General features: G+C 39.3%; 1 protein-coding gene across 3 annotated transcripts in view; it reads left to right on the forward strand.

Annotated features, from left to right (window-relative positions):
- Positions 1-138: 138 nt before the first annotated feature.
- fbxw8 (F-box and WD repeat domain containing 8) overlaps positions 139-15,778 on the forward strand; it is a 26,702-nt gene continuing 11,062 nt past the window's right edge. For all 3 annotated transcript variants that reach the window (XM_074638999.1, XM_074638998.1, XM_074639000.1), the window contains exons 1-7: positions 139-766; positions 855-959; positions 2,767-2,931; positions 3,279-3,367; positions 6,922-7,079; positions 7,230-7,426; positions 8,474-8,692. In XM_074638999.1, coding sequence (XP_074495100.1) covers positions 281-766; positions 855-959; positions 2,767-2,931; positions 3,279-3,367; positions 6,922-7,079; positions 7,230-7,426; positions 8,474-8,692 — 1,419 coding nt within the window. In that variant the 5' untranslated portion in view covers positions 139-280. The remainder of the gene's footprint in view (positions 767-854; positions 960-2,766; positions 2,932-3,278; positions 3,368-6,921; positions 7,080-7,229; positions 7,427-8,473; positions 8,693-15,778) is intronic.

The raw sequence follows: 15,778 nt of genomic DNA on the forward strand, positions 1-15,778 counted from the left end.
TGTCAGTTGTGGCACACAAAAACATATATCCCCCTTGAGAACCGCCGCGTCTATAATAAAACTGCGGAATTAAAAAAACAGCGGAACTTAAGTACAGCAGCGCTGTTGTCCCTCTTCGGACTGTTTATTTAGACGCACATGTGCTCATTTCGGGCTTTTGCGTCTGCGCCGAGCTGTGGTGTTTCTTACCCGGTTTGTTTTACTAACAAATTCACACTAAACCGCTTAATAACACACAGATATGACCTGTAAAGTTGTATTTAGTAAAGGATGATTGAATATGGCCGAGGACGAACTTGCTGCGTTCAGGGAGCGTTGGAAAGTAGAGTTAACGAGTAATAAAGAGGAGCAGCCAATTGTTTGTGCTCCTTCCACTTCTTCTGTGGATGTTCCTGCAAAGTCAGGCCAGACAGACTTGAAAAATAGGTACTTTGAAGATCTCAACAAGGAGTGTAGTCCTTCAAAAGCAGAAGTTGGTGGTTGCAAAGAGGATGAAACACGTGTTGTTGGTGGAGAAGGAGGTGGAGGAAGAGGAAAAGCTGCAGCAGAGTCAGAGTCAGAGGATCAGCCTGAATATGTGTCCATTGCACGTAGTCTGCTGGATGGGAGGACCAGTCCTCTGCTGGACAGGATTCAGCAGGAGAGGACCAGGAGAAAGAGACAATATCAAAACAAGACCAATGTGTGCAGCTTAATCCTGCAGCAGCAGCCCAAGAGGAAGGTCAAGAAAGATGAGGAGCTGCTGGATCTACTCATTCAGGACCTGGTATGAGGATGGTGGAAATTATGATGATGATGATGGTTGACCAGCTCAGTATGTATAATATCTGTTGTAATTCTTTTTTTTTTTGCAGAATGAGGTCAATGACATTCCCTTCTTTGATATTGAGCTGCCGTACGAGTTGGCCCTGAAGATATTCCAATATCTCAACTGTACTGAGCTGGGCAGGTGTGCACAGGTGAGCTGCTGTGGGGAAACTGTTCTTGGCAAATGGTTTGCATTATAAAATGAAAGAAAAAGAAAAGTGGCTGCAACAGCAAAACAAATGAGCCTAACACTAAATAATCAACAGCCATATATTCACCTTATATTGTGTGTGATGATGTGCTGATGAAAGGGGTGGACAAAAACAACAGCTAAAAAAAACAGCTGATTTATACTAAATCCCATAGAGGCTCATAATGTTTTTTTTTATTTATTTATGTGGATCCCCTTTAACCATTACCAAGGTAGCAACTACATATGATATATAATAAAAGAAAAAAACAATATTAGGTTACATTTTCATGCATTCACTTGAGAAAAAACATTGCACAATATAAATTATTTAATTTTATATATATATATAAAATTATCTCAGAATTCTGAGAAAAGTTTCCATGGAAAAAGATTCTACCCTTGTTTTTCTGAATTAACGAGATACCTCTAACTCCCCAAGAAGCTCTCACCTGCACGTGAGTGGTTGTGTCTAAAAGGTAAGCTATGAGTTGGAAAACTCGCACAAGTTTTTACAAGTTTTTGCAACTTTAAGATCAGATTTTGCAATTTGCGGGTCACCTTTTAGACACAACCTTCAGTACGGGGTCAATACAAGTATCTTCTTATCATCATTTCATATCTGTGAAGCATGTCATACTTGTTCAATTGATCCTGGAGAAACGCTGCCATGTCCAGAAGAGCTGAATGGGCTTTACGTCTCAACAGCTACAAAGTCCTGAGCTGCTTGCGCAAAGTCGACAAACTAACAATACCGTCTATATTTCTTAAAAGACACAAGTAGTCTATCTCCCAATGTCTCAAACCAAAATAAAACTGGATTAAACTAAGCAGGCAGGAGATGTTTGCTTCCATGAAATCAAGCTCTCAAATAAATTAGAGCAGAATTCTTTTTTTCCATGAAATCTTTTCTCAGAATTTCCAATATAATAAGCTCCTTAATTCAGAAAAACAAAACCAGATTTAAAAAAAAAAAAATCTTTTCCAAGAATTTCTGATATAATAATCTTGTTAATCAGAAAAACTGGGCAGATATTTTTTTATATCTCAAGTGAATGCATTACGCTTCCATACTTTTCTGACCTTTCTCACTATTTTCTTTTGAAATACTGGACAGTTGTACTTCACCAGTCCTCTAACAATTATTCATATAAAGAGAAGGAGAAATCACACTTTAATTAAACAGCTTACAACTCATAGACATAGATATTTGAGGAGAGGCTGCAAGTAGATGCTGCTTTATTTTACTCTGAGGGGGTGAAAACAACAAAAAAGTCACAACTTTAGGCCATCAATTTCAGACCGCTCTGGTTAGTTTTGGGTGAATTTAGATATATTTTAGTTTGGTTAGGGTAACAAGCTGGAAAGGGAGCAGATTTTTCAGTTAGTTAAATCTTCTTCAGGTGGTGAAATGAGAAATTAAAAATCCTAAAAAAGCAAAAAACTTGCTCTCTTTCTGAATTTCTTTCCTCTTGTACCTTTGGCATCCTTTCCTGTAATGTGATCACCGTGTGTGCAGCTTGCTGATCTCAGGTTTTAGAGTAGTTACCTTGCACTTCCCCAACATGCAGAATTGCTTAGGACAGCATTTATACCTCATGTGACTTTAACTGGTATAGATTAATAAATTACATTTGGTGTGGCCGACCTGCATCACGTGGTCCACTTGGCAGTCAGCCGGGCTCGTTAAGCACAAATAAATTAAGTGATGCAAGCTCGTAATGTATGCTGACTCAATCCACCGTTTACACTGTCCAATCTCCTCCCAGGTGAGCAGGGCATGGAGAGTCCTCGCAGAGGACGGCGTTCTGTGGTTCAAGAAGTGCACGGGGGAGGGTTTCCATCAGGACGCCAGCGTGTCGGACTCCCCCTGCTGGAAGAGCACGCTGCGAGACTGCAGGAACTCGGCCAAAACTGTGCGCTCCAACTGGAAGGTGGGCTCGAAAATCACCCAAATTCAACACCTGCACTGGAGTTTGTCCGGTGAAATTGGTGCACAATTTACCGCACAGCACTAGTGTGTTTCCAGTTTTAACTGTAATTTATATACAATGCAATAAACACCATTCAAAATGGGAATTTAACATAATGGCAATGATGGGAAAGTTCTCTTCTGGTTTAAATTGGAAGAAAAAACAACAACAAATACTTTTAGTTCTGAAAGCCAACCTCCTCTTCTCTATAGTTTAGATAGTTAAACTAGTGTTCTGCTTGCAATAAAATTATGTATTTGTTTTATGGATGGAACAGTGTTTTAAGCCGAGTAATGTTTTCTGTGTAGAATCGAGTGGGATCCATCAGCCAGCTGCAGTTCGAGTTGGGGAAGGTGCTGTGTGACGTCAGCTCCTGTGAGAACTTCGTCTTGGCTGGGTGAGTTTCAACGACTCCAACATGCTTCTGACATCTGATGTGCATTAACGTCAGCTTCTGCTCGTAAACTCTGAATTCATCCGCCTTGTTTTCTCTGTCACTCCTTCTCTTGTAAATGTCCTTATACATGTCAGTATACATCTTGGCTATAAATCTTCTGATTTTATGACTGGGTGTTTGATTAAAAATATGTCACATACATTTAGACACGAGGCGTTGATCGACAACTAAACTTTTACAATAGGTAGGTCATTCTTTGGAATGACGCATTTGAATTCAAATCAGAGCATTTCAGAGGTGAAAAGAGGTGCTGCAGCACAGCCGGTATGAGAGAAATAAAGCGCTTTTTTGAACATTAAAACATGTAAACATGTTCTAGTAGAAACACCAAATACAAGTATGCACCTGAAAATGAGCACAGTAGGTCCTCTTTAAAATTACTTTTTCTTATAGGGTTTTTTGCATAGTGCAAATAGTTTCTAATAATCTCTTGAATGAAAGAAGTAATGCATGGTTTTACAATCAGATCTTTATTGACATAAAGTAAAAATAATAAACAATGTTGGATAAGGAATCAACTGATCAGGCCGGTTTTTAAGATTTTATGCAAGTCAACATTTTCAGGCAGCAGTTGAGACATCTGACAGTTGCACCCTCTGCAAAAATGATTACCTCGTTGGAGTCATTATTGATCACATTTAGTTAATATTGCAATTCAGTTTTCAGCTCATTGATGCATATTGTCACATATTTTACTGACATTATCAGTATAATATTACATCTTACTAATGGCCCTACTAATGGCAGTAGTTGGTGAGGGATGAGTGTAAACCAAACCCGCCCTGAAATAACTGGGCCGAGACAGTGATAGATTGTGAGGGCCCAGAGGAGCGTGATAGACTGCCCACTAGGAGATGTGCAGCGTCTCCAGGGAGTGATGTGATTAGATTCCCATCAGTCCTGCTGTGTCTCATCGGAGTAGACGGTGTGTTTGCATCGTTTCAGGTTAGCAGATGTAGGACACACAGTACCAAAACAGTCTAGACACGAAATAAAGCACTCTACAAAATGTGAACATACTCTTTAAATCCTTCGTTTTGTACCATTTCTATCAACAAATTCACAACATCAATACTTTCCCCATTATTGGTACTTAAAGGGTCATTTATCTTAGTGAAAGTACTTGAATTTGTTAAACAAATCAATAGCAGTTAAGAGTAATCAAGAGTGATTCAATTGCATCCACTAAATCTTATTAGAAAACTGGTGGAATGAGATTTGGCACTTAAAAAGGCAACAGGAGACACCGTGTCATTAACCCAGCAACTCTTGGAGTCACACAGCGACACAAAGGCCAAACCCGGTGAGGCTTTGCACGAAGAGCGCGGTAATCTGTGCACAAAGTTTCCTGTTCGGGAAAGTTTTTGACGAAGAATTACTTGGACGAGATTCAGCATCATCATCCTGTTGCTAGTCGGCGTTGAGGTGATGTACCAATTAAGTGAAAGTGTGTACTCCTATTGTTTACTTCCTGCCAAGCCCTGCAATGCCAGTCACACACACACATGCGGGCGCACACATTGTACACCCTCTGCCACACTCGCTGTCGCTGTGTCACACGCTCTGGCTGCGAGGCGGATTCTTGCTCAGACATGATGGTATCTGTGGAGGTGGTAACGCTGGCAGTTAGTCGTCTCCCACTGTGAGAACTCATCGACTTGGGTGGAAGAGAAGAAGGGGGTCCAGAACAGAACAGAAGTTCATTGAGTGCGAGGGTGACTTTGGGGGGTGATTGATACTTGAGGATTGAACGCAGGGGTAAAAAACAAAAACATGATGAGGTTGTACAAGAACTTGAAAGTGACTCTGTTTGTGCTACTTGTCATCATTAGCATGAGTGAGACATACTATGTGTAATGATGCGACCTCTGTTTGACCTCTACACTGCATACTGTCAGCCACTGGTTGGATTAATAACAAAAGGTTGAGTGAACTGTACTGCTCGCAGAAATGGAAATAGAGCAAAAGCTTTTAGTTTCTTAAAGAGGAAAAAGTGGAAGGCCAGTGGACAGTTGTTTTAATCTTTTATCTTTATTTTTAAAGGTACAGTGTGGAGCATTTAGGGGCTCTATTGGCAGAAATATAATATAATATTAATAAGTATGTTTTCTTTAGTGTATAATCACCTGGAAAGAAGAGTTGTTGTGTTTTCGTTTATCACTCTCTGTCTGTAAAAAATGTCAGAAAATGACAAACAATGCCCACCACAGTTTTCCAGAGCCCAAGATGACATCTTTCAAATGTCTTGTTTTGTCTGACCAACAGTGCAAAACAGAAAGATATTCACTTTACGATGATATATAACAGACAAAAGCAACAACTCCTCACACCGGAGAAGCTGGAACAAGAAAATGTTGGTTGTTTACTTGAAATATGACTCAAACAATTAATCTGTTATCATTAATGTCAAGCAAGTACTCTGTTCAGGCTCAAGCATTGCTGAAATAATTTGTTGATTAATCAGTTTGTGAATCAACAAAATCCAAAAAATATTTAATAACTATTTAAATCGATCAGTTGTTTAAGGGATTTATCAATTTTATTTATTTTTATTTACGTCTCATTGAGATTAAAAAAATCTCTTTTTCAAGAGAGCCCTGGCCAAGACAGCAGCAATGCAAAAAAGCACACATCTTCCTCTAATTTAAGAATTTGACTTGACTTTACTGAATTGTGATGGGCTTTTTTAAACTTTTCTAAACAAATGACTAAAAACAACTAAGCAAAAAATGCAGGTGAAATGATGAATGATGAAATATTTGAAAATTGTCAGTTGCAGAACTAGTCTCAACTCTGGTCTTATTTGTTAACAGAAATAATGCCAAGGTATCACAGTTAATTTTACGGTATGCAACATGTTTAAAAAACTGTTGTATTAATTATAATTATTTAATAAATAAATAAATAATTAAATAATTATATTTAATTATATATATATTCTGTGTGTATATACGGTGTATATATATATATATATATATGTATATATATATATATATATTATAAAATATTGATTTAAAAAAAACTTTAATTTAAAATTTCAGCTTAAAATCTTTTTGTAAGGGAGTGAATAGGATAATTATACATTTAACATTTTATTATAATGGCATAGACTTACAGTACAGACGTTTAGTTGGATAACCTTCACTTCCTGCTGTAGAGTGTCCCCATAAGCGACCAGTACTAATAAGGGTCGAAATGTTCAGCATTGTTCCGCCCAAACAACACCCCTGTAATCCTGTAAAGATCATGCAACAAAGATTTTAGAAAAACAGAATAACAACAAGTCAGAGTGAGTAAAGGAGGAAGGTGTGAGAGGGGAAATGATTCAGTGGTGAGAGGGTGACGTCAGGTATTCTTGAGAAGACAAACTTGTCAGCCTGCGATGGAAAAATGGGCAAAAATTCTGCTGTTATATTCATCAGCCTTTTTGTGCAGAGCTAAATATCAGAATTCCTTATGTTTAGTGTGACTTGATGTGCTTGTTTGTGTCTCAGGTACACGTCTGGTGATGTGAGGCTGTGGGATACACTGCACTGGGACTCGACAGCCTCTTACTTGAAGATCAACAGCCTGTCGTCGAACTCTAACCCCAGACCTTATGTTAGTCACGTCCAGGTCAACGGCACAGTGGCTGCTGCTGCTTATGAAGATGGTGAGTATGTGTTTATGCAGTGTGATCCTGTGGTAAACCATGAGCACTCTTGGTGATAGGAAGACATCACATGCAGAAATATGTCTTCAGAAAATCCTTAGGTTTTAAATGATCAAACTGAAAATCTGCATTTCCCTATGTTGGCTATAGGCTGTGTGGACCTGTGGAGCACAGAGACCGGTGGAGAGCCCATCCACCACTACCAGAGCCCAGAGAGGATCCAGGCTCTGGCTCTGAGCCCTGACAGCCCCATCCTGGGCTCCGCCGCTGGGCCTGACATTCGGCTGGTCCGTGCCGACGATCGCGGCTACTGGAGGACAGTCTGCCAGGCTCAGCTACCCAAGACTGTAAGTTAGTGAGTTTGATTCCTCATATGTATGAAACGCTCCATACTGATGTGTTACTGTGTTAATTAATGAATCACACATTTTCCTATAGTTTCCTCCTTTTTTTATGTGGTTTAATGATGGAAGCATTTAACACCCTTGATTTATTCCACATTTTGATTTGTTGATTAAGTCATTAGTTAAGCAAAAATGCAGAACATTTTGTTGGTTCCAGCTTCACAAATATGAGGATTTTCTGCTTTTCTCAGATATGATTGTAAATTCAATATCTTTGGGTTTTGGACTGATGTTTGTAGAAAGCAAAATATTTAAAGGCGTCAGCTTGGGTTGTGGACATTTATTTTTTATTTTTTTTATACATTTTATAAATGATGCAATTAATTGATTAATGAAAATCATCTGCAATTGCAAATTGTTGTTTAAATTAGGGCTACTCAATTATGGCAAAAATCATAATGACGATTATTTAACATGATTACTCATTGACTTTGGAAACATCATGCATTTATTAAACTTCAAAAAAATATTTTGAACAGTGGATTTTCTTGAACTTTAAATATAATTAAACTGAAAAACAAATAGAAAAATAACTATATATTTTTGTATTATATATATATATATATATATATAAATAAATCATATAAAAATAAATAAATTAACAGCTTTATTTAAATCAGAATAAATAAGATCAACTACGTCGTAATGTTGGTGCACTTCCACAATCTACTGAAAACTCCTAAACATGTATTCAATATTTTGATAAACTATATTCAACATATTCCAGTCAGTAACTCAACGAAAACGGGCGAAAGCGCACGGCTGTAAAGGAGAGGCGGGGTGCGCTGGATTTACAACACAAGACAAATGAGAGCATCATTACGAAACGGAATGCAGCTCAATAATGATTTTATCTTGATTATTTTGTTTTCATAATCATTGGAAGCCAAAATTGTAATAGAAAATAAAATTCATAAAAGAGAGAAACCCTGTACTTGTTTCTGCTGTATGAGTAAAGTAAAGTGTGCCTCTCTCTTGTCTGTGTGGCAGATCGAGAGCCTGGTTGTGGTGCCAGGCAGAGGGCAGCTGTGGCCGCTGGCGGCTCTGACAGCTGGAGAGGCCGTCTACCTGTTGGACCCCCGGGAGGAGGAGCCACGGACGCTGCACTCAGTCTACGGTCATCCTCTTACCTGCCTGGATGCCTCCGACTCCCATGTTGCATTTGGAGTGAAGCGCACGGGCTGGGCCATGCACGATGGAGGAAACAAGGTGGGTTCAGTGTCTCTGCACAGTTTCTGTTAAACATTAACAGTTTTTAAATGTGCAGTGAGCATCTCATTGACCACAATCAGAGGTAAAAAAAAAGGCAGTGACATTAATGAATGATGGTACAACATTTTAACCAGTCGTGTTGATATGTTGCATACTTACTCACATACAAGAAGGGCCCAAATTGATTATGTGGAAATCATGTTTAGTATTTCACAGCTCAGCATTAGTCCTAAAAATACTTCTACTAATAATACATATGATTTTAAGTCCCTTTCATGTAACCCATAGACTGTATGCAACACCATGGTAGCGACCTGTCAATCACAAGGTAGCCACGCCCTAAAGCATCCCCTGCTTTATGGTCTATTTGACTCTAAATGGGACCATCATTTACTAAATGAACATCATGCTGTATTGAAGAAGACTTGAAACTAGCGATTGAGAACATGAACTCATGTTTACAATGTTTACTGAGGTAATAAATCAAGTGAGAAGTAGGCTCATTTTCTCATAGACTTCTATACAATCAGACTTCTTTTAGCAACCAGAGGAGTCGCCCCTTGCTGGCTGTTAGAGAGAATGCAAGTTTAAGGCACTTCCGTATTGGCTTCACTTTTCAGAAATAAATAATAAAATCTGAATTTAACTTTACAAATCGAGTATTACAAATTGCACAGTAATACCTGTATCCCCCACCTTGTTTTGAGCAAGGAGAGCTTGCAAATAGGCATTTCGAACTGTCATTGTGTTTCCTTGGAGGGTGCAGCCTTGGTAGAATTCTGGCTTCACACATTCACTAATATGTGAAATGAAGCAGGTCCAGATCCTAGATCACAAATGAATGCCTTGGAAGGCAGAACTAGTTCAGTTGACCCGTTCAAACCAAAGTGAGCTAATTCATATTGTGTTGATGATTATCTGGTCCATTGTGAACAGCACTCTAGTGTGTGTATGGAATGATCTGGTGTTTGTATGTTAATGGAATTGATGGAGCTGTGTCAAGGCCTCGTTTGTGCTTTCTGGAATTGGAAAAAGTCTCAGAAAGACAAACAAAACCTTGAACGCTGACAAAGTAGATGGCAAAGCCTCGGAACTGTGCAGCTGGATTTTAGATGTACTGTGAAAAAAGACTTACTAATTGACATGAAAGGTTTCCAAAAGAGTTAACAAGGTCACTTGTGCTGTCAACAGCTGCATAATGAAAAAAAATGGATTTTAAATTATTTGGTTTTTAGGAATATAATTCACGGAGAGGAGAGCAGTGAGGTTTTGGCATTAACCTGCTATTATTGGTTTAATTATTGGCCTTATAGTTAAATCTTTCTTGCGCTCGCTTACATGAGTATTATGCCTCCTGCCTTTTAAATATGGAGCGCACTTTTTTATTTAGTTATATTAAAGGGATAGTTCGGGTGTTTTGAAGTGGGATTGTTTGAGGTACTCATCCATAGTCAGTGTATTACCTACAGTAGATAAAGAAAGAAAGCCTTACCTAAAAAAAATCTGTTTAAGTGTACGGTATATTTAGAATATTTTCACAGCTTTACCTTGCCGTCAGACAGCCCTTTCCGACGGGGAACTGAAGCCGTTGTATCCATCTATGCTCTCGCCAAAGCCACCAGACTCCATTGAAATAAACAGTAATTTTACCTCACAGAATACAGGGGTTGCTGGTCTACTGCTGCCTCGATTGGTTAGTTTTTTTTGTGCTATTGTGTAACTTTGGTGAATCCAAACCAGCCAAAGTCACAAAATAACAGAAACACACTAACTGATCGAAGCAGCGGTAGACCAGCAACCCCCGTGTTCTGTGAGGTAGAATTACTGTTTTTTCAATGGAGTCTGGTGGCTTTAGCGAGAGCATAGATAACAGCTTCAGTTCCTCGTCAGAAACATTGACTGTATAGCTGTCTCACGGCAAAGTAAACTACAAAAAATACGTTTTGCTGCCACCCTGTCCACAGCGGTACATTACTTTGCTTCTGTGTGGTAACTCCTGTCTGTTTCTCCAAACTGGGGGCACGCCGACCGTCATCTACTGTAGGTAATACACTAACTATGGATGAGTACCTCATACAACCCCACTTCAAACACACAAACAAACTATCCCATTAATTCTGCTCCACACTTTTAGCTGATTAGAATTTTAGATGCATCGCAAACAAAGACTCATATGTACAAATGTAAACTGGGTCTCTTGACAGTCCGATCACTATTACTCTGTGTCCCCTTAGACCCCTTGGGTCCCCTCAGAAATGTACCTGTAGGGGATTTGTTTATAGTAGAAATAGCAAGCTTAAATAGCAACAAGCCCTCATTGGGCCCTGCTCCTAATTACTACAGCCTTTAAGGGTACTTTGAAAAACTTTTGTTCCCCAAGCTGCATCTGTTTGCTTCTTATAATACTGTGTTACTAAGGACCCAATGCATCTAATTGACTCTTGAGCCTTTCATTAGAAAGCACAAAGAGCCCCGAGACAAATGATTCTGTTGGGATCAGGAGGCAGCTATGCAGCAGGCATTATGCTTTAAAGCGCACTTCATCAAGATATTTTTTTTGTCAGTGTTAATGGATAAAACAAAGGATAAAGAAAGCTGCATCCAAAGATTATTGTTTCATTAAAAAAAGCAGATGTTAGTTGCCGTAGCGACTGGCCTAGTGGAAGCTGTAAAACAGCAAGTACCACCCGAGCACAGTGTGTGTGTGTGTGTTTGTGTGTGAGTGTGTGTGTGCAGCAATCTGTTTGTTATTGACAGGTTTTTGGCAAAGCTTCTCCGCTGACATCACCCTCTGTTAGAAAAGCACAGCTGATCCACTGATTCAGTGGCAGCACTAAAGCACCACATAGTGGACCAAGGAGAGAGTAGCAGTGAGGGATAGAACAGCCTCACCTTATCAGAAAACAAAGTAGGGCTGCAACTAATGCTTATTTTCATTGTTGATTAATCTGTTGATTATTATCTCGATTAATCGATTAGTTGTTTGGTCTATAAAATGTCAGAAAATTGTGAAAAATCAGTGTTTCCCAAAGCCTGAGACGACGTCCTCAAATGTCTTGTTTTGTCCACAACTCAAAGATATTCAGATAACTGTCATAGAGGAGTAAAGAAACCAGAAAATATTCACATTTAAGAAGCTGGAATCAGAGAGTTTTGACTTAAAATGCATCTTTCATGTGTTCTCCAAATGGATCATTTAATTGGATCTACAGTATTTCCTGAAACTATTTTATTGGACCTCCTATATTGGATTCACTATATTTCATTTAGAGTTGTAATAATTAGTGGATTAATCAATTGGAAAAACAACCGACAGCTATTTTGTTTAATTAAAGTGAAAATTCAAATCATTCTGATTCTAGCTTCTCCAATGTGAGAAGTGGCTGCTTGTCTCAGTTTTATACCATTTTAAACAGAATATCTTTGGGTTTTGGACAGTTGATTGAACAGAACCAGACATTTGGAGACGTCACCTTGGGCTCTGGAAAACACAGCTCATCTCAGACCCACAATTGAACTGAAATCAATTTTTATCTTCAGCATTAAAATTCCAAAGTTGGGGATAAAAAACAGCAGTTCCTTTCCTAGTAAGCTTTGCATTTTAGATTTAATTAATTATACTTGCAGTACAAAAGCACAGAAATGAAAAAGTCTTCAAACTTTCTTGTTTCCATAGTGATCTTGGCCCAAAACTCCCATCTAAATTATGCCAATTCATGATTAGCATACCTCTCTTACTAATTAAAATATTTCACAAATGTAATTAACCTGTCTGTCACTCTCCTCAAGCTTCTAACAGCAATTTCATACTGCGAAGAAGACAAAGACATGAGTTGGCTGCAACCGTTAGTGATGCGGCCTTTAGTAAGAAAACATATGCTTCATTAAAATCTGACAATATGGCATCCAAGAAAGTCATCTCACACCTTTTTTTTTGTCTCACGGAAGAGTGAAACATTTTAATTTACAGCATTCTGACTTAGATGAACTCAACCACATTGTCATGTTTTTGTTAACTTGATTCAGAATCAGCAGTGATCACGGAGTTTGTTGCAGATGTTTGTTTCAAAATCTGACAGCTTAAAGTACAAACGCTGCTTTGTGTCGATGATATAGAAGATTCTTTATCATATTTTGGCGAGCGTTATTGTTTAGCTTGTGGCTTTGTCTTTTAGCCTCATCTTTGTTGGTGCTGTCAGTAGATGTGTGTGTGTGTGTGTGTGTGTGTGTGTGTGTGTGGTCGGAGCCAGTCTCCAGATCCTCATTACTACTCACCACCTTCTTGCCAGTGGACCGGGGGCAGCCAGGCATCCTCCCAGCTCGTGGCTGGGCTTTCAACACAAGCTGGCATCTCCACTGGCAAACTATCCGTCCGCTGCAGTGGATCTAGACACAGAGCACAAGTGCTGTCAGAAAACCTGTCATCCTCACATTGCCTCAAGTTCAGAGGGCTGGTTGTTTGATGTACTGTACGTATGTAGATTTGGTTTATAGATAGAACAATGTGTGATTGATAGAAGTATTGTCACAGATCAGGATCAAGATATCAGGATCATTTACTCGGTAAAACCCCCAACAGGTTGCTTCCTGGGTAAAAAACAAATACAAATCTGTCTCTAAACAAGCCCCAGCAGCACAGCTTGAAATTTAATTCATCAAACTCATGTGGAGTGCTACACAAACAGCAGCGGCAGCAGCAAGTTATTGCTGAAGTTACAGCAGAGTTTTAGGTGAACAATGCAATAGCAGCATATCAGCGTATCCGCTTCAATACACTGGCCTATTGCTAAGGGTGAGTTGAGTATACTGTATGAATGAATGGACATGCAAAGAGATACTTAGCAAAACCTCTTTTTTGATAATGAAATTTTATTATTTTTTCACATTTAATTACAACATTATTTTGTTGCAGGGCTGATCTTAATAAAATAGTAAACAGATGAACATTACTGTAAGTAACTCAGTAAAATAAACAAAGTAGATAAACTAAAATGAAAAATAAAAAAATACCAAATGAAATAAAAAAAAGAATTACGCACATGCAAATCATTCCTAAAGTGAATTGCAGAAGGGCCTCTAGAGCTTTCCACTCCATTGTGCTACTTCCTCTTTGAATTAAGTCACTTCTTAGATCATTGAGTAATTGATTTATCAGTGGCTGCTGGGCATTTATGAAGCTGCTCTCATTTCCTTTTATTTTGGCACCCCATGGGAAGTACTCTGAAGAATTCTTTTTACCATTGCGTTACCGATGGGTTATTTTTCTTGGATCCAATTAAATAGTGTGCATTTTCTTGCTTGGAAAAAGAATGATGAAGAGTCGAACACTCCTCTTTTTTGACTGTTGCAGGACGATGCCCGACACAAAGGAGTTTATTTCACAACAATGACCCGCTAACTGTACATTATCCCGCTTGTTACACAACTACTTACTTAAGAAATCGATAATTTGACACAAAAATGGTCCCCCAGAGTTCAACATCAGAACTGCACCCATAGCAACGGTCTGTTATACATAGCAACGGACTGCTGTAAAGAAATAACAGACGGTAGAACGCTGCGATTGACCAATCAGAATCGAGTATTCAACAAAGCTGTGTAATAACTAGTGAGAGCATCGTGGTTGGTTCTCCATCCTCACATTAAATGCTATCAGGTTAATATATTGGTTAGGTAACTATAAGGCATAAACACTTGCCTACCCAATAAGACTGCCCACTATCCAGGATGCAGTCCTCTCCTACTTATTATAGCACCTTAAACACATGGATGGTGCTGTTTCGGGATGTTAAAGTTCCAGGATTTGCTTTCAGAACAGCCATCTCAGTGGGTGACACTCGAGTGTCGACTTTCTCTATTTACCCAACTTGCCTTTTGTTTAATTAGTTTGGGCAACAGCCAACAGCTTCTAACCACAAGCCACTAATGAACCAAGCGGCACAAAAAAACAACAACTTTGTGATTAGTTTTGTAGTTGTTTGTTCCTTTCCCACTAGCTTCTTGTTTGTCCGGGGAGAAATCAAATACAGCTGTACACAGACTTTCTCTACATCTGTGGAAACACACAAAACAATGTTGTGTCCTTCAAAACAAGTTAGAGACTCTGCTCTGCCCGTTGGGACGACTTGGAAATGCACTCCGTTATCATGCATCTGGTCCAATGTGCTAATCTCTGTTTGTCCACATGGCGTCTGAACCAAACGTAGCTCTGAATCCATATTTGTTTCAGATGTGGGTGTTTGTGTAAGACAGGGATGGGGGGATCGTGGGCGAAGGAGAGCCAGCGGTCTGCGGATTTCATTCAAACCTTTCACCTCAGCTGGTGATTTCACTTTTCTCCGTCTGCTCGATGGAGCATTAGTGAAATCAGCTGGTTGTGAGTCTTTCATTTGGAGTGAAAACCTCCAGACAGTTGGTACTCCATGGCACGTGGTTTTCCATTCCTGGTGTATGATATTCCTCTTAAGATTAATTCAAAACCAAATTCTGCTCATTGGCCAAATGTGTTTCCACAATATAGGCAACGGCAACATAAAAGGTTTTCTCAAAAGAGCAGCAATAATTGCCAATTTTTTTAAAAAGCAACGAGAGTAATTACATTAACGTCCCAGTACAAGCCACCATTAGAGTTTCCTTTGTCTGCAAGCCTCGCTGGAGCTCCAGCAAGTGCATTAACCTAACAACTCCTCTGTAGTCATGCTCATGATTACTCTTCCTCAAAGCAGACTGCTGCAGTCTCTAAACAGCCCCCTTTATAATCACAAAGCGGCTCCTTCACCTCCCTCAGCGACATTTCTTCATTTTTTGTGGGCGAAGCGGGCAGATATTTAATAAAAGATATCTTCCCGAAACTGTAATGATTCACTGAGAACAGCCGGCTGAACCTGTTTTCTGCGCCCTCCTCCCTATTTCTCAGCTCGCTACCCCCCTCCTCTCTTCCGCTGTCCAAATCCTATCAAGCTGTCATTTCAAAGTCCGGTGTGATTTGGGCTTTGCCCCGGGGTGGTGCACAATTAAAGCTCTGCTTGGCCCAAATAAGGGACACACAAAAACTGCTGGCATCTCCTCAAGGCTTACAGCATG

The sequence above is a fragment of the Sebastes fasciatus genome, chromosome 6, assembly GCF_043250625.1.
Source record: "Sebastes fasciatus isolate fSebFas1 chromosome 6, fSebFas1.pri, whole genome shotgun sequence".
Taxonomy (NCBI): domain Eukaryota; kingdom Metazoa; phylum Chordata; class Actinopteri; order Perciformes; family Sebastidae; genus Sebastes; species Sebastes fasciatus.